Source organism: Vombatus ursinus, unplaced genomic scaffold (genome assembly GCF_900497805.2).
Source record: "Vombatus ursinus unplaced genomic scaffold, bare-nosed wombat genome assembly UNPS02014863.1, whole genome shotgun sequence".
In the NCBI taxonomy this organism is placed as follows: Eukaryota; Metazoa; Chordata; class Mammalia; order Diprotodontia; family Vombatidae; genus Vombatus; species Vombatus ursinus.
The window spans coordinates 10352546-10371674 of record NW_020954641.1 but is presented as its reverse complement, the minus strand read 5'-3'; the positions used below and the strand labels follow the sequence as shown (position 1 = coordinate 10371674).

General features: G+C 38.6%; 1 protein-coding gene across 1 annotated transcript in view; it reads left to right on the top strand.

Annotated features, from left to right (window-relative positions):
• Positions 1-19129, top strand: part of DOCK2 (dedicator of cytokinesis 2) — a 497074-nt gene that overhangs the window by 418803 nt on the left and 59142 nt on the right. Inside the window, exons 31-33 of the mRNA XM_027841714.1 lie at positions 5583-5683; positions 5771-5829; positions 14387-14535. Coding sequence (XP_027697515.1) covers positions 5583-5683; positions 5771-5829; positions 14387-14535 — 309 coding nt within the window. The remainder of the gene's footprint in view (positions 1-5582; positions 5684-5770; positions 5830-14386; positions 14536-19129) is intronic.

Below are 19129 nucleotides of genomic sequence, written 5' to 3'. Positions count from 1 at the left end.
ACTCAGAACATGCCAGACACCAGCACTAGGACCCCAGCTCAGCATCAGATAAGCTGCCAGACCCCTATAGCCTCCAGCAGTGTCAGCCACCCTTACCCTACTCCCTCAGTGCAGTACCAGACAGGAAAGTTCTCTGTGGGCCTCAGGGCAACATCTGTGCAGCACCAGGGGAATAGCAAGGGCCTATAGCCCCTGGCACAAGAAGACTGAGATAAGTGTCCCTTCTACCCTGGGAGCAAAGCTCAAATTTTAAAGAAAGGAAAATGGCCAAAAAAAGGATCAAGCAACTACAAAAGAATCTGTCCATAGAAAATTATCATGATGACAGGGGAGATCAAAACACAAACTCAGGAGAGGACAAAAATGTGAAAACACCTATGAGCAAAACCCCAAAGAAGAATGGGAAGTGGTCTCAAGCCCAGGAAGAATTCATGGAAGAGCTCAGAAAGGAATTTAAAAATCATATAAGAGAGATGGAAGAAAAACTGGAAAAAGAAATGAGAGTGATACAAGAGAATTATGAAAAAAAAAAAGAGTCTACAGCTTGGGGGGAAAAAACTGCTTAAAAAGTAGAATTGGCCAAATGGAAAAGGAGATACAAAAATCCACTGAAGAAAACAGCTCCTTAAAATGTACAGTTGACTAAATGGAAAAGGAAATACAAAAGCTAACTAAGTAAAACAACTCCTTAAAAGTTAGAATTGGGCAAGTGAAGCTACCAACTCTATGAAACACCAAGAATCAATTAAACAAATTCAAAAGAATGAAAATATAGAAGAAAATGTGAAATACCTCATTGGAAAAACAACTGACCTGGAAGATAGATCCAGGAGAAACAATGTCATAATCATTGGACTACCTGAAAGCCATAATCAAAAAGAGGACCTAGATAGCATCTTTCAAGAAATTATCAAGGAAAACTGTCCTATCCTGGAACCAGAGGGCAAAATAGGCATTGAAAGGGTCTACCAATCACCATAGAAAAGAGATCCCAAAATAAAAACTCCAAGGAACATTTTTACCAAATTTCAGAACTATCAGGTCAAGATAAAAATACCGAAAGTGGCCAGAAAGAAACAATTCAAGTATGAGGAAGCCACAATCAGGATTACACAGGACTTGGCAGCTGCAACATTAAAGCATCAGAAGTCATGGAACATGATATTCCAGAGGGCAAAGTAGCTAGGACTACAACCAAGAATCACCTAATGAGTGAAATTAAGCATAATACTTGAAAGGAAAAAAATGGTCATTCAATTAAATAGAAAGATTTCAAGCTCTCATAAGGAGAAGGCCAGAATTGAACAAAAAACTTGATCTCTAATATCAAGATCCAAGAGAAGTCGAAAAAAGGAAAAAGAAAACATATGGGATTAAATTGCACTCAACTGCTTATATCTCTACATGGGAAGATGCTTGTAATTCTTAAAAATTGTATCAACAGTAGTACAGCTAGAAGGAATAAACACAGACTGAGGGTACAGGTATGAGATGAATTTGAGGGAATGACATAAATAAAATAATTAAGGGATGAGAAAGAGGAGTACACTGGGTACAGAAGGAAAGGAGAGGTAGAATGGGGCAAATTATTTTACACGAAGAGGCATGAAAGACCTATTACAGTGGAGGGAAAGATGGAAGGGTGATGGGCATTGCTTGAACCTTATTCTCATCGGTATTGGCTCAAAGAGGGAATAATATACAGAGTAATATGAATATAGAAATCTATTTTACCTGACAGGAAAGCAGAAGGGGAGGTGGTGAAGTAAAGAGGGGGGTAGGGACTGACAGTAGGGTGGGCAGACAAGAGAAGACAGTAGACAGAAGTAAAACACTGTTGAGGAGGGAAAAGGTGAAAGGAGAGAGAGAACAAACAGAAGGAAAAATAGGGTGGAGGGAAATATAGTTAGTAATCATAACTGTGACTGTGAATGGAGGTGAACTCTTTCATAAAATGAAAGCAGATAGCAGAATGGATAAAAAACCAGAGTCCTACAATATGTTGTTTACAAGAAACACACTTGAAGCAGAGAGACACACACAGAATAAAGGTAAGGAGATGGAGCAGAATCTATTATGTTTCAGCTGAAGTAAAAAAAAAAAACAAGGGTAGCAATCCTGATCTCAGACAAAGCAAAAGCAAAAGTAGATCTAATTAAAAGAGATAAGGAAGGAAATTACCTCTTGCTAAAAGGTACCATAGACAATGAAATAATATATCAACACTAAACATGTAGGTACCAAGTGGTATAGCGTCCAAAGTCTTAAAGGAGAAGTTAAGTGAGTAACAGGTTCATGACCAAACAAGAGATAGAGAGCATTATGAAATGTAAAATTGGTAATTTTGATAATATTAAATTAAAAAGCTTTTGTACAAACAAAACCATTGCAAGTAAGATTAGAAGGAAAGCAGAAAGATGGGTAACAATCTTTACAGCAAGTGTCTTTGGTAATGGCCTCATTTTTCAAATATATAGAGAACTGAATCAAAATTATAAGAATGCAAACCATTCTCCAGTTGGTAAATGGTCAAAGGATATGAACAGATAGTTTTCAGAGGAAGAAATCAAAGCTATCTATAGGTATATGAAGAAGTGCTCTAAATCATTTTTATTAGAGAATTGCAAATTAAAACACTTCTGAGGTATACCTCCACCTATCATATTGGCTAGTATGACAAAAAAGGAAAGTGATAAATGTTGAAGAGGATGTGGGGAAATTGGGACATTAAAGTACTGTTGGTGGAATTGTGAACTAATCCAGCCATTCTGGAAAGCAATTTGGAACTGTGCCCAAAGGGCAACCAAATTGTGCACACCCTTTGATCCAGCAATATCATTACTAGGTCTGTATCCCAAAGAGATCATAAAAAAAGGAAAAAGGACCTACATGTGCAAAAAATATGTATAGCAGCTCTTTTTGTGGTGGCAAAATATTGGAAATTGAGGGGATGTCCATCAATTGGGGAATGGCCAGACAAGCTGTGGTATATGAATGTCATGAAATACTACTATGCAGTAAGAAATGTTGAATAGGCAGATTTCAGAAAAAAAAAACTGGAAAGACTTGTATGAACTGATGCAAAGCAAAATGACCAGAACCAGGAAAACATTGTACACAATATCAGAAGCATTGTGTGACGATCAACTATGAATGACTCAGCTCTTCTCAGCAACACAATGATCCAAGGCAAGTACAAAGGATTCACAAAGGAAAATGCTCTCCATATCCAGATAAAGAACTGATGGACTCTGAATGCAGATGGAAGCGTACCTTTTTCACTTACTTTATTCTTTTTCATGATTTTTTCCCTTTTGATCTGTTTATTGTTTCACAACTGTGACTAATATGGAAATATGGTTTATGTGATAGTGCATGCATAACCTATATCAAATTGCTTGCCATTTTAGGAAGAGAGGAGGGGAGGGAGGGAGGGAAGAAGGGAGAAAAATTTGGAACTGGAAATCCTGTAAAAATGAATGCTTAAAAATTGTCTTGACATGTAATTAGGAAAAAAATATTTAAAAGTATAAAAAGATGTATAGACCACATATGTTTTCAAATATATAAACTAAATTTGGGGGGCAACAATGCTTATTTTTTAAAGTTTATTTTAATTTTAATTTATAGAATAAAACAAGCATTTCCATAACATAGTATAATAAAAAAGATGATTGCATATGAAACTGCAAATCTATTATGTGTAACTTGCTATTCCTTTTAAGTATGCAACAAAGTTATTATGTAAATTCATTTTTTTCCTTTTTTTCTTTCCTCCACCTTCCCCAAACCTAGAGATGGTCACTATTAGATTCAAATAGGTGTATATAAATACACACATAGACATATGTATGTAAAATTCAAAAAATAGGTGTATATAAATACACACATAGACATATGTATGTAAAATTATTCTATACATCTATTTATCAGTTCTTTCTTTGGATGCAGTTAATGTCTTTGTTCATATGTCCTTTATACAACGCTTATGATAAAAACAGAGGTGCCTCCTCAATCACCCTTACCAAGAAGCAATGTGGTAAAGTAGGTAGATCCTGGACTTGGAGTCAGGAAGATCTGGATTCAAATTCTGCCTCAGATTCTTACCAGCTAGGGGATCCTAGACTAGTCATTTAACTTCACTGTGCCTCAGTTTCCCCTTGTGTAAAATACAAGCGTTGTGCTCAATGATCTCTAAAGTCTCTTTCAGCTTTAAATATATAATACTGTAACTTACCCCCAGGCTGTTAGGTCAGGTACCTGAATTCTGTTCCCAGGGAAGGGAAAAACAATGTATACCAAACTCCTTTGTTTAGAATTCTTAAATGCCCTTTAGAAGTGGCCCCCAATAATGCTCCAGCTTCCATTTCTGTGCCTTTGCTCAGGCTATCCTCCAAGTCTGGAGTGCACCCCGCCCTCACCTCTGTCAAAGCTCAATTCAAACATCACCTGTTATAGGAAATCTTTCCTGATCTCAACCCTTTCCCTCAGATATATGTATGTGTATTCAATAAAATTACCTCACACTTATTTTATACGTACTTTTACATCTGCATGGAATTATAGGATCTTTGCGTTAGAGGGGACCTCAAAGGTCATCTAGTCCAATCCTTTCCTCACTTTACAGATGAGGAAACTGAATCATTACAAAGTTAAGTGATTTGCTCAAGGTCACAAAATAGTGTCAGAGATGGGATTATGAACCCAAGTCTTCTGAATCCGGAGCCAATGCTCTTTCTAGTATACCACACTATCTTCCATGTTGTCTACCCTGATAGAATGTAAGCTTCCTGAGGGCAGAGACTATTTCATTTTTTTCTTCGTATCTTAGCACAGTGCCTGGCATTAACACAGAGCTACAGTTTCTGGTTCTTAGTGTACCTGCTTCCTTCAAGTCTCAGCTCAAATCCCATTTTCTGCAGGAGGCCTTTCTCATCTCTATCCCACTTTCCCCTCTGAGATTATGCCCAAACTACTCTGTATATATCTTGTGTGTACCTAGATTTTTGCATGTTGTCTCCCCAATTAGACTGTTAAGTTCTCTGAGGTCACGGACTGTTTTTACCTTTCTTTGTATCCCCAGTGCATAGCACAGCACATAGTAAGTGTTTAATAAATGTTTTGTGATTCATTGCTTGATGAATCCATGGAATGTCTGTCCCTTCAGAAGAAAAATGCCCAATATAGATCAAATCCCATTACAACAAATACCATGCCATTGAAAAATCTATTGCCAGGAATTCTTTAGAGGGATTTCTTGTTCAAGTATGGGCTAGACTTAGATTGTCTCTGAAGTTCCTTCTAACTCTCTCATTTTGTAATTCTTCTCACTTATTTTCTTGTCTTGTTACAAGTGAGAACCTAGGTCAGTGCATATAAAAACTCCATTCCATTGCCATCACTTTAGCCTCAATACTAATTTCCGGGCAGGAGCTGCTTGGAAGATTGCATAATGCACAATTATGCTGGCTATGCTGGTGTCTTCTGCCATCTTCATAAATTATTCACCATTACCCAGAGTTTAATATGACTTCTCATTTTCAGTCCCACACCATGATTGTTTCCTACTATTTAATTTACAGCTGTGGAACAACTATTTTCATCTGGCAGTGGCTTTTATCACCCAGGATTCCCTGCAGCTGGAACAGTTCTCTCATGCCAAGTACAATAAGATCCTGAATAAGTAAGTTGACTTTCAGATTTACTAAATATGATATTTTATTTAATTCCCAGAGACTGTCAATAATGTTGATGTTTTCTCTCTTCCTAGATATGGGGATATGAGGCGGTTAATTGGCTTTGCCATCCGTGATATGTGGTACAAGCTTGGTGAGTAAACACGCACGTTGAGATAAACACATCTGCAGACGCCAAAATCCTCCTTGAAGACCATCTGTTATGCGAGAGATGGGGGTTTCAGTGTCGGGAGCTAGAAATAACCGTTTATTACTGTAAGCACAGTGCTCTTAATAAGAGCCTGATTGTACAGTGAATGAAAGAGGGAGGGATGCACAGCTGTGGAGCAGCTCCAGCATTCAGCCCTGAAGGGCTGTACAAAGTTGGGAATAAGGGGAAGAGGACAAGGCTGTTGTCCTTTCACAAAATAGAGTGTGTAAGTTATCTGTACAGATTGGCGGTTGGTTTGGCAGATGCATTGTAGACTTGCTTAATATCACAACCTTTCAGACTCAAGGAGAGGGCTCTGTAGACACGAAGACGCCCCTTTTTGTTATGCTTGAGCTTGTGAGATTATCCTAGGATCTTTGCCTCTTCTGCCTTAATCAGGGACAGGATTTACCTGTATGCTTTTGACTTCTTTCTGGCTGAGAGCCCAGGACTGCTCCTGCACAGCAAAGAGTTCAAGAAGGAGCGGAGAGCAAAAATATTCTGCCCTGGGATGAGAGCTCAAACCTACTCAGCAATGTCACTCTTGTTGACTCTGGATCATGCCTACCAGTTTATACCTAGAGTACCCACTCTTTCCTGTCTTAAGAGACTTTCTGGAGTTGACCTTTCTAGACCCTTTTCCATAGTTAAACTTCTTCTCTCCTGATCACTTCTACCTAGAGCTGTAACTGGAGTTGGGCTGCAAGAACTTTGCCCCAGAGTGCCAAAATTTAGAAGCCTGTGGTTAAATCATGATTTTATTATGACCTATATGACCTTGGGCAAGTCACTAAAAAAATCTTTCTGTGCTTCAGTTTCCTTTTAGGAAATGAGGGTGTTAGATGGTCTTTCAGATACCTTCTAACTCTAGATCTATGATCCTAAAATACTCTTTCTCTCTTCAATGGGTCTTGGGTCCTGAGATCTGAGGTCTTTTTTTCTGAGGGCTCTAAATTCTCGGCTGAATTTTTCTTAAAAAGCTATTTTGATGGCTTCCCCAAATGCCAAAATTGCTTTCTATGACTCCAGCTCTATCTCCTTTCCACCCACAGCCTGTTATGTAAGAACTTAATTCTCCTGCTCTAGCCCTTTACCATAAAAAGAGGTACAGGGGAGAATTCTTACCCAAAATACTCTAGATAGGGAATTCCCTTATTGAAACATAAGCCTTCAGAAAGCTTATCTACACAGGTTTATGCCATCCCAACTTCATTGAACCATTGGGAAAATTGGGATCTACATTGTTTTGTTTTATATTGTTTTTCATCTATCTCTGTGTTCTTGCTGCTTCCCATATGCTATTCTTTGTAGTTGTTCTGTACACAAAAAATTTTATATAACTATAATGGTTTTTGGCAGGTTTTCCTTTAATTTTGGTTATGTGGATGGGTATAAAAAGATATTAACTTCAATCTGTTTGGGTATTTATGAATATCTGTAAGAAGAGTTTGTTGAATTAGGAAATAAGAAGTAAAATTAATGTTAGCCGATTCCTGGTGCAAAAAGATCTAAATGAACCTTAGCTCTTTATATGAGAAGCAGCTTTGGTACAATGGAAAAAGCACTGGATTTGGAGTCAGAGTACTTGGGCAGAAATCCTGCTTCTAGCACCAATTACTTGTGTGATATTGGGCAAGTCATGTAGCATCCCTAGGTTTCAGTTTCTTCTTCAATAAAATGAGGAGATTGGACTGGATGGCCAACATAACATAGTCCCTTCCAACACCAGATCTATGATGCTATGATTGGTATGTGGTTGGCTTCCTGGAGGAGAGAAAGAAGGGAAAGCTTTTGTATGATCCAGAACACAGCCCTCTCTGTTGCCCCTCCATTTCCACTCCCCAATTTGACAGTGCTACCTTTCTTACCATCTGTGGTGATGAGAGAGGAATAAGAGCTAGCCTTTATGGGTATCCATCCCATAAAGCCAGAGTTCCACCCCAACACATCTATTCAGGAATATCATTTACACTCAAAGGTGAGGTGCTAATCAGGCATTCTTGTTCTCTTATTAGCCGAACTCTGGATGGATACTGTCTGCTTGCCTGTTTCTACCTGTGTTACTTGACCTTTCTAACCCTTACTCCTTGATTTCCTAGACCTTCTGTGTCTATTAGATGCATCTTGTTAAGAAGATACACAGAAGGCCAAATGCAATAGTAGTTAGGACATCTTTAGTTTTCAGAGAATATGCTGAATTACCTTAGTAGGAGTGGTTTTTGCAAAATTTCAGTGAGTTGAAACCTTAGTGTTTACCTGGTTCAACCCCCTCACTAGACTGTATACTTCTTGAGAGCAGAGATTATCTTTTTTCTTTCCCTGTATCCCCAGCACTTGACACCATGGCCTGCACATAGTAGGTACATAATAAATGCTTATTGACTGACTGACTGACTGACTGACTGTCTATAGACAAGGAAACAGTGACCTAGAGTGACCCATCCAAGATTATACCTCCTATTGCCTCAACTGCCGCCTAGGAGTACATGATTTCCCCACATTTCTTTTCACCTAAATCTATAGTGATTCTATCAGCAAACCCTTTGAAAGAACCCTAAACTCTCCCCATTAAATTTTACCATATGTCTATGAGACAAATAATAGATGAATCTAGCTACTTCTATTGAACAAATTCAAAATTGGGCCCCAGAGAAACTTCTGGAACACAGGACATACTCTCCACCCACATATCTAAACTTATTCCTGAAGCACTCAGTACCGCCACCATTACAAAGGGCTGTGTGACTTGAGATAGGTTTTTATCTTGACAGCATATTGGCACTTTAACTTTAAAAGCTTTTCCCCAACATAATGCTTCTGTCCCTAATGAGATTCAGTTCCACTGAATGAAATCCCCTCCCCCATCCTTTCCTTCACTTTCCTTTAACTACTGCAGCAGGTATATTATCTGAAGAGCTATCCTTTGCCAGATTTGCCTGTATTCCATTAACCCTAAGCATCTCTTTATCCAGAGTATATACAGTTGCATGGGCATATATTTACACATATATAAATTTTGCATCTACTGAATGCTTCAGTCTCATTTGGATGTAAATTAAGACAATTACATTTCAGACAATCTCTAGGGATATTGAAATCACATTCTGGTTAAAGGATCATCATCTCTTTATGTCTGCCTTTTCTCCCATTTCCAGAACTTCTCTTCAGTAGATTGCTAGGGAAAACAAGTCAGAGGTATCACAGAAGGCCCAGGCCTCTGTCATTTCCCCTTGTTCTTTTGGATCATATTAAATAAATCCTTATCATACCTGAAGGCCTTGAGTTTTCTAAAGACTTTTATTATATTGACTATTTTCCTATTACTAGACCATAAAGCTCACTGAATATATCTAACCTCTTCTCATTTACAATCTATCTATTCATCCACTTGAATTTGAATTTTAAAACCTTACTATGGTTTGATAATTTAAGTGATATGGACTGTGGGAAAAATAGAGATTAGTAATCATTATGAACACACAAAAAGCAAGATTTTCTTCCTAAGCCCTGGTGAAGATTTGAGCCTGAAGTAGCCAAGAAGAAGCTGATAGTCTCAGAAAGAGTTCTTATCCTTCACTTGACTCCCCCATTCGACTCTCACTGGCTGAAGACATTATTAGAGTGGCATCCATAATTTAGTCATCTAACACTTATGTCTTGCCAATTTTTTAATTCTGAGAATTTGTTCTAGAATTCAGTTTAATTTGAACTTTAGAATTTTAAGAATCACCTTCGTTCCTCTCTGTTCATATTCTCAGTTTTAATCTGAAAATACTTCTCCAGGCAGCAAGCAGGCTGCACAACAGTAGCCTTTACCCCCCCCCATGCCCCAACTCCCCCCAGAAAAGAAAAACAATCCTGCCCACACAAAGACTCTGGATGTTCAGTTTATTTAGAGAAAGGTTGCCTGTGTGGCGCATGCCAGCTGGGAACCAAGAGGCACGTGAAACAGACTACCTGCCAGGCTGAGGACTGAACGAAGAAGGCAGGAGAAGCTGTGTCCCAGTAGGAAGAGCTTCTCTTAGGTGACTAAGGCTTGAGGAGGAGAACCTTGGGGCAAAGCCGCTCCTACAATACTATAGATCAGTGGATTAACCAAAATGCTGCTGAGGAGGCCCAGAAGCAGGAGGTAGCTGGTGGCTAAAATACAGATTGTGTCCCAGTGCCAGCCTCCTCACTCTGAGCATGCCCCTCCCCACCCTGCTCCAGAGCTACTGCTTATAATTCCCTCATGCTTCTTTTTGTGTCTTTTTCCTAACATCAATTTTCTTAATGTCCAATGTCCAGTGAACACAGCTATGAATCAGAATAGGAAGCCAAACTCAGGAGTCCTCTGGTCCAACCTGAATCCTGAACCCCCTTCCTCTTCCTTTCACCATCCAGACTCAGCTTCTTGCAGTACAAAGAGTTGTCCACAACTAAAGCTTGTGCGGAAGGTGGAGGAGGACGAGGTGAGCCCCAAATGCAGGTGCTCAAAACAGTGTTGGCATGGCTGCTGTGCTTTGTAAGTCAGATTGGGAAGAGTATCTTTTGTATGAGTTTGAACTCTTTGCATACCTAATTTCTTGACTCTTACTTCCTCTTGAAAAGACCTTGGCCGTACCTCCTGCTTCCATGTTACCTGATGGTAATCAACCTTTTGGTTTTATCTGGTCCCCTTCTGTCCGTTGCACCATTATCAAAGGATGCATTGACATTTAGGAAGAGGAAAGGGCATTGACTGCATTTAGAAGACTTGGGTTCAAATCTTAGCTCTAAAGATTTCTACCTATGTGATCTTAGGCAGGTCCCTTAACATCCTTGGGCTTCAGTTTCCTCAATAAGGGGATTGGGCTAAATGGCCTCAAAATCCCCTTCCACCTTCAGATCGGTGATTGTAGGAGCACTTTAGATGGCCCTGCCCAGACCAGGTTGTCCTTTCAGAATTACAGCATTGCCAATGTTACATGGTGAGCACTCTAGGTCACTGGCCTAATCACAAACAGCACATCTCAACCTGCCTGAAAAATGTTCATTTGGCCTCTGTTTAAAGACCTAAAGTATATGTTCTCAGGCAATATCTTATAGTAAATATATGATTTGGACATGAGTCAGGAAGATGCAGGTTAAAATCCCACTTCTGGTACTTATTAGTTGGGTGATCATGAGCAAGGCACTTAACTTTGCTGAGCATCATTTTCCTCATCTGCAAAATTCAGATAATAATACTTGTAGTATCTCTCAGTATTTGGACTTGACATGATTGTGGTGAGTCTTAAATGAGGCAAGGTGTGCAAAGTACTATATAATTATCACTTGTTCTATTGATAGTCCTTCATACTGCCTTGCTCCAAGGCACTTAAATATTAATTCTATTAAATTAATCTTACCAATATGTAAGAGAGTAGAAGCTTGTCCTCTTTTTTACCTTTTTCCATGAACAATATATTTATACCAAAATTACTTCCCAAGAGAAGTAACATCTCCATCTAGAACAAGTTTATTGAATTTAATTTAATTCATCAGACTTTTTTTAATTAAGCATTTACTATATGCAAGTTACTTTTAGATTCCTCAGGCAAAGAAAATATTCTGTCTGGGAGGGAGAGAAGTGTTGGTTTGGAGTGCAAGCCAATTACTCGTAAGAGGAAGACCAGAGTTCAAATCTGGCCTCAGATACTTTTTAGCCACATGACCCTGGGCACTTAATCTAGAATCATGATTGTGAGCTCCTTAACGGTAGAGATTGTCTTTGTCTCTTTTTGTATCCCCAGCACTTAGCACAATGCCTGGCACATAGTATGTGCTAAATAAATGTTTATCAGTTGATTCACTTACCCTCTATTTGCCTCAGTTTTCTCAACTGTAACATGGGGATAATAGTAGCATCTACCTTCCAGGGTTGTCATGAGGATCAAATGAGATAATATTTGTAAGGTGCTTAGTACAGGCTGACATATAGTAGGTGCTATATAAATGCTAGCTATTATTATATTAATCCCTATTGAATGTAATCTTATTATAGTTAACTCAGTTTTCTAGCCTGTCAGAATCCCTTTAGATTCTCACTCTGTCATTCAGTCTCTTGGCTATCTGTTCCAGATTGATATAACTGTACATTTGATGAGCATGCCATCAATCAACTAATCAATTGACAACCATTTACTTAGTACCAACTGCATACCTGACTGCTAGGTGCTAGGGATACAAATACAAAGAATGAAATAAGCCTAAGTCCCAAGAAGCTTCCATACTACTGGGGAAGACCACAAGTGTTTGTGTGTGTGTGTGCACATGTATACACGCAAGTATATACACACACATAGACACACATGTATTATATATGTATGTATATGTAGAATGTTAAATATGGAGATAACAAATATAAATAAATACAAAGTAATTTGGGAAGAAAGGAAATGGGGACTTCAGAAGAGGTTTCATGACATCTATGTCTTTATCCAAGTCATTGAAAAAATGTATTAAACAAGCACAGGGACAAGCACAAATCCCTGGCATTCAGTAGGTTCTAATTAAGTGCTTGTCCATTGATGAGTTGATTGATGGCGTGTTCATCAAATGTACAGTTATACCAACCTGGAAGAGATAACCAAATGAATGGATGATGGAGTAAGGATCCAAAGAGATCTTGACAGGCTAGAATTGGGCTAAATCTAATAAGATTACATCCAATAGGCATTAATATAATAATAGCTAGCATTTATATAGCACCTACTCTGTATCTCTGCCTATCCTTGAAATATTCCACTAAAGACCTTTGGCCATGCTGATATTGAACCATTAACTTATACTATCTAGATATTCTAGATAGTTCTGAATCTATCTAATGGTACTACAATTTCATGCATTTTTCCATCTTTTTCGCAAAAATAATGTGAAACATTTTATCAATTACTTTTCTAAAATCTAGGTAAGCTCTCCCCACAGTATTCTCCTCATCTTCCAGTTTAGTAACCTTGACAAAAGGAATGAAGATGAGTCTAGCATGACCTCATCATCATTGTCCTATTGCTCTTTGTAAACACCTCTTCCTTTTCTAGATGTTTGCCAGCTCTCTCTTTCCTTAATGATCCATTTTAGGAATTCCCAGAAATCAAAGTCAACTCTATTGGCCAAAAGTTTGCAGACTTAATTCTTTCCTCCTTTTTTGAAAATTGGAACGTCTGACTTCTTCCAGCTCTCTGTGGTGCCTTTCCCATTTTCCACAGTCTTTCAAGGGATACTAACAGTGGCTCAAAAATCATACCTGTCAGTTCTTTCACTGCTCAAGTATATAGATCATATTGGCCAAGTGAGTTGAATTCATCAAGGGCAACTAGATGGTACAATGGATAGAGCACTGGATTTGGATTCAAAAAGACCTGAATTCAAATCCAGCCTTAGACACTTGATAGCTATGTGACTTTGGGCAAGTTATCTCTCTTGGCTTCCATTCTTTTATCTGTAAAAGGGAATAATAATAGTACCTTCCTCACAAGGCTGTGGTTATTAAATGACATATGTAAAATGCTTTATGAAATGTAAAGTACTACATAAATGCTAGCGTTACCAGCTCCCTACTTATTTTGTTTTTTCTGTTAGCTATTTCCCTTCTAATTCTGCCGCCCACGGGGCCAAAAAGAGTAAGTCTAATGCCTTTTTCATGTGACAGTCTGCCAAATATTTTAGATACTTTAAATACTTGAACACAGCTCTCGTGTTCCCCTGAGTCTTCTTTAGTCTAAAAATTCCTAGTTCCTCCCATCAATCCTAACCTAGTATGGAACCCTTCACAAACCTGGCTGTCCCTCTCTGGACGCTTTCTAGAGTTATTTTCCTTGGCAAAGAAAGGAGAAAGCTCCTTCCACTAGTGTGCAAAGTAGAGTACAACTCATTTCTGCCTAGTAGGTAAGACCTAGTAAATTGCCCGAGGAAGAGTTTAAGTGACTTGCTCCGAGTCACACAGCTAGTAAGATTCAGAGTAAAATTTGAAAGCAGGTATTTCCAATTCTCAGTCCTCCTCTATCCACTGTGTACCTTTGCCTCTCAATTTTGTCATCTGAAGAAAAAATGGACCTTGCCCTCACCAATCAGAGATGCATGATTTTTCCTGAAGGTTATAATAAGGAGTATTAGGCATGTCATTCTTTGACTAGGGTGCCAGTGAAGTCAAATAGACTACTTCTGAATCAGTTATACTTACCAGCATCTTCCCTATTAGCATATGAATAACAACTTTACTGCTGAATTTTTGAAATATGCATTTTTTTCTTTGTAATGCAGCTCTCCAATTTGCATGGCTCTTTTCCCCAACGTGAAATCTTTCTTATGATGCAAAGACACAACTCCAAGTATCCCTTTGCATAAGCTATACTAATATACTCTTTTTAATTTGGTTCAAGGATGACTAATTGCACATCATCCATCTTGTTTATCCACATTCCCTCTATTCTCTCCCATGCCATGTTTGAGGGAGTCTCATTTAAATTTAACATGCATATATACCTCTTTTTTTTTTCAGGGCAGAACAAAATCTGCTTTATTCCTGGGATGGTTGGACCAATTCTAGAAATGACACTCATTCCTGAAGTTGAACTCCGGAAAGCCACAATCCCAATTTTCTTTGACATGATGCTATGTGAATATCAGAGGTGTGGAGATTTCAAAAAGGTAATAAATGAAGCAGAAAATGAAGGTGGCATTGTATGTTGCATCCCAGTCTCTAACCCATCCCTCATTAACGATTGTCTGTTCCTGTCTACAATGAGCTTCAGCTGTGGTCAAAAGGGGACATTTATGACTATGTTCAAGGGAGGAAAAAAACTGGCAGATAGAATCTGGCCAGTATTCTATCATGCTCTCGCTTGAAGCTAAGATTAAAATGCACTTTATTTCTACAAATCTCTTTGGTTCCCTTCCTGATAACCTCTTTAAGTTGTGTTTAGAGAGGATTTTTTCCCCTTTTGTGCTTGGTTTGTGCTTTAACTCCTGGATAGATAATAGATATAGATGATAGATATAGATGATATAGAGATGCAGACATTCATATCCGTAGATAGGGAGGCAGCTAGATGGTAAGGGACAACAGAAGGAAGTTTGCAAGGATAGAATGCTGGGCCTGGAATTAGGAAGACCTGAGTTCAAATGTGGCCTCAAACACTTGCTGCTTGTGTGACCCTGGGCAAGTCACTTAATCTTTGTTTGCCTTAATTCCGTGGAGGAGGAAATGGCAAACCACTCCAGAATTGTTGCCAAGAAAACCCCACGGACAGTATGGACCATGGGATCATGAAGATTTGGATGTGACTGAATGACTTAACAACAAATATCTATAAATATAAAAATATGTGTGTATATGCACATATATGTGTGTGTGTATGTGTATGTATGTGTATGTGTATGTGTATGTGCATCCAAGATGCCTATCATCAGTCAGATTGGCTGTATATTAAAGGAACCATATAAACTGGATTAGAAGAGATGCATAATTGGAGACATCTCTGACTTTGTCATGTGGTGACAGAGATGTGGACTAAAATTTTTGCCTAGCATAGAAAAAGAAAATATCACATATCAAATCCAACAGTCATTACTCATGAGGTTTTTTTTTGTTGTTGTTGATTTTCTTTAAATGAAAAGTCATCAAATTTGAGTAATGAAACCTATTTCTTATGCCCAGTCAGCTGGAAGTGTTGAGAAGCCCCCACCCCATGCATTAACTTTTAGACAATCACTTCCTCTTTCCTGATAATTACAACATATGTCAATCTTACCTACTGCTTCAGAAGAAAATTTGCTGAATAATGCCTGAGCTGGTCTTATTCTCTGATCTCACCTGTGAAGTTAGAAATGTAACAAGTCTTGTATCTGAAGATGACACCACAACAGTGGCAAATTGGAAGTGTCTTTGATATCTTCCTTTCTGGCCATATAGATAGAGTTTTCACTTAACTGTCACATGTTCTTACCTAATCCCCATTGGGATACTGTTGTGAGAAACCTGACCTAGTTTAGGGATATAGTCTCATACCTGTGATCTTGACGTCATTAGCACCATTCTCTAACCAAATGAGTTTATTCATCATATGGAAAATTTTGAGCATGCAGATTGGCTTCATTTTATTCCTAGAGTGCCTCACAGTCTCTTTCAGTGGAGACAAGGCAAAGAAAGAATGTGGACACAGACTCATAGACTCACCCAACTTCTGAGTGGGAAAGGGTCGATTGTGTTGACCAACGCACTCTATTTATAAATGAGAAGACAGGCCCTGGAGAGAAAGCAACCTATCCAAGATCACAGAGTTCAGGAATGTCAGAGCTATGACTTGAACCCAGTTCAAATCAAGAAACATTTATGAATTACATATTGTTTGTAAGACATAATGGATAAAACGTTGAACTTGGAGTCAAGAATAGACTAATTAAAATTCTGCCTCTGACATTTACTAGCTGTGCTTCAATTAATTTCTCTGAGCCTCAGGCAACTCTAAGACTTATCTAGTAAGTTAAAGACATTTGAGTCAATGGATAGCATCCTCATACCAATGAAATAAAAGTGTGGTGTCTTATTATTATGTGTAGGGAACTGAGCAAGATGTTATGGAGAGGAAGAGAAGGGAATAAGCATTTATTAGGTGTCTACTATATGCTGGGAACTGTGCTAAGCATTTTATAAATATTACCTCATTTGGGGCAGCTAGGTGGCTCAGTGGATAGAGCACTGGCCCTGGAATCAGGAGGACCTGAGTTCAAATCCAGTCTCAGATCAGACACTTGACACTTACTAGCTGTGTGACCCTGGGCAAGTCACTTAATCCCAATTGCCTCTCTCCCCCCCCAAAAACAAATATTACCTCATTTGTTCTTCACTCAGCCCTCTGAAGTAAATGTTTCTATCATTCCTGTTCTACAGTTGAGGATGAGGCAGACAGAAATTAAGTAACTTACCCAAGGCCACACAGCTAGCAAGTATCTGAGTCCAGATTTGAACTCAGTTCTTCTTGACTCCAGGCCCAGCACTCTAGCCACTGTACCACCTAGCTGGCTTCCTATAAATATGGAAATGAAAAATGACATGGTTCCATATCCTTGAGTTAAAGAGAATATACTTTTTGAGGATATGTGCCTGTAATTTCATAACTGTGAGGAACTCCTACTTATAAAAAGTGCCTTCAGTCATTGAGATCAACAGCCTGTCTGTAATGTGTAGTTTTAAGGAGTTGCTTAGGGGCAGCTAGGTAGCACATTGAATAGGCCCTGAATTCAGGAAGACCTGAGTTCAAATTCGGCCTCAGACACATAATACTTACTAGCTGTGTGACCCTGGGCAAGTCACTTAACCCCATTGCCTAACCAACAACAACAAAAACAAAACAAAACAAAAAACAAACAAACAAAAAAAGAGTTGTTATAAGAGTAAGAGATTGTATCTTGACCATAGTCACATAGCTAGTATGTGTCAGAAGCAAGGCTTATGTTCAGGTCTCCCTGAGTCTAAGACTGACTCTCTGTCCACTATGCAATGCTGCCTATCAGTATATAATAGAAAATGTTACATATATACAAATAAATATAATATCATACAGAATAGGATATGGACAAAGAAGAGCCAAGCAAAGCGCTATAAGAAATTTGAGGAGAGAAGGGGAAAGAAGATCAGTGAAGGCTATTATTGAGAAAGTAACATGAGAATTTGACTTTGAAGGAAGGGCTTAGGGGACTGAAATATATGCAGGGTTTAGGGGAGATAGAGAGTCTAACCCAGACATGGGGAATTATGTATGCAAAGACAAGAGGGCAGGCTGTTTGGATAGAACACAGAATATGTGAAAAATGAGTTAAGAGGAATAAGATTGCTGATTATTACTATAATTACTGTCATTAACTTGTGAACTTGATCAAGTTACTTAATGGCTCTGGGCCTCAGTTTCCTCATCTATGAGACTAGAAAGTTAAACTAAATGACCTCTAAGGTTCCTTCCAACCCCAGATATATGATTCTGTGACCCTATTGTAGAATGGCCTCTGGTTTCCTGTTCTTAATCCCCACTTGAACTCTCAGGTTTGGTTCCCAGATAGTGGCTGACCACTTCTCTCTCAGGATTCTAGGAGTAATCCTGAGGAGTTCAGGTTTCTATTCTGTTGATCATCCTCCCATCTGGTGTGCCAAGATCATGTTCATTGCTTCCATGACACTATTTATCCATCATATCCTCTGCCATCCCCTTTTCCCTTTGCCTTCAGTCTTTCCCAACATCAGGGCCTTTTGAATGAGTCCTGTTTTCTCATTATGTGGCCAAAATATTTACATTTTAGCTTCAATATTTGACCTTCCAGTGAATACTCTGAGTTAATTTCTTTAAGTATTGACTGATTTGATCTTCTTGCTATCCAAGGAACCCTCATAAGTTTTTTCCACACCACAATTTGAAAGCATCAATTCTGTGGCACTCAGCTTTCCTTATAGTCCAGCTCTCACAGCCATACGTTGCTACTGGGAAAAAAAAAAACAGCTTTGACTATATTAGCCTCTGCCTGCTTCATTTTGTACTTCAAAGCCAAACTTTCCTGTTATTCCAATGTATTTTAATTTCCCAATTTAGCCTTCCAATTCACTATGATGAATGTGATATCTTTTGCTTATGTTATTTCTAGAAGATATTGTAGGTCTTCGTAGAACTGATCAACTTTGGCCTCTGCAGCCTCAGTGGTTGAAGCATAGACTTGTAGTACTATGATGTTGAATGGTTTGCCTTGGATTCAAACACATATCGTTCTGTCATTTTTGAAATTATACCCAAGTACTGCTTTTCTCGTCTTTATATTGACTGTGAGGGCTACTCCATTTCTTCTAAGGGATTCTTGCCCACAGTGATATATGTAGTGATCATCTGAATTAAATTCACCCATTCTTACCCATTTAAGTTCACTGACACCCAAGATGATGGTTAATCTTTCCATCTCTTGTTTGACCACATTCAGCTGTTCTTGGTTCATAGATATTATATTCCAGGTTCCTATGCAATATTGATCTTTATAGCATTGGACTTTCCTTTCATCACCAGACACATCTACAGCTGAGCTTCTTTTTTGGCTTTGGCCCAGCCACTTCACTAGTACAGTAACTACTTGTAGTTGTCCTCCATTCTTCCCCAGTAGTGTATTAGACACCTTCTGACTTGAAGGGCTCATTTTCTGGTGCCATATTTTTTTATATTTTAATACCGTCCATTGGGGTTTTCATGACAGATACAGAAGTGGTTGG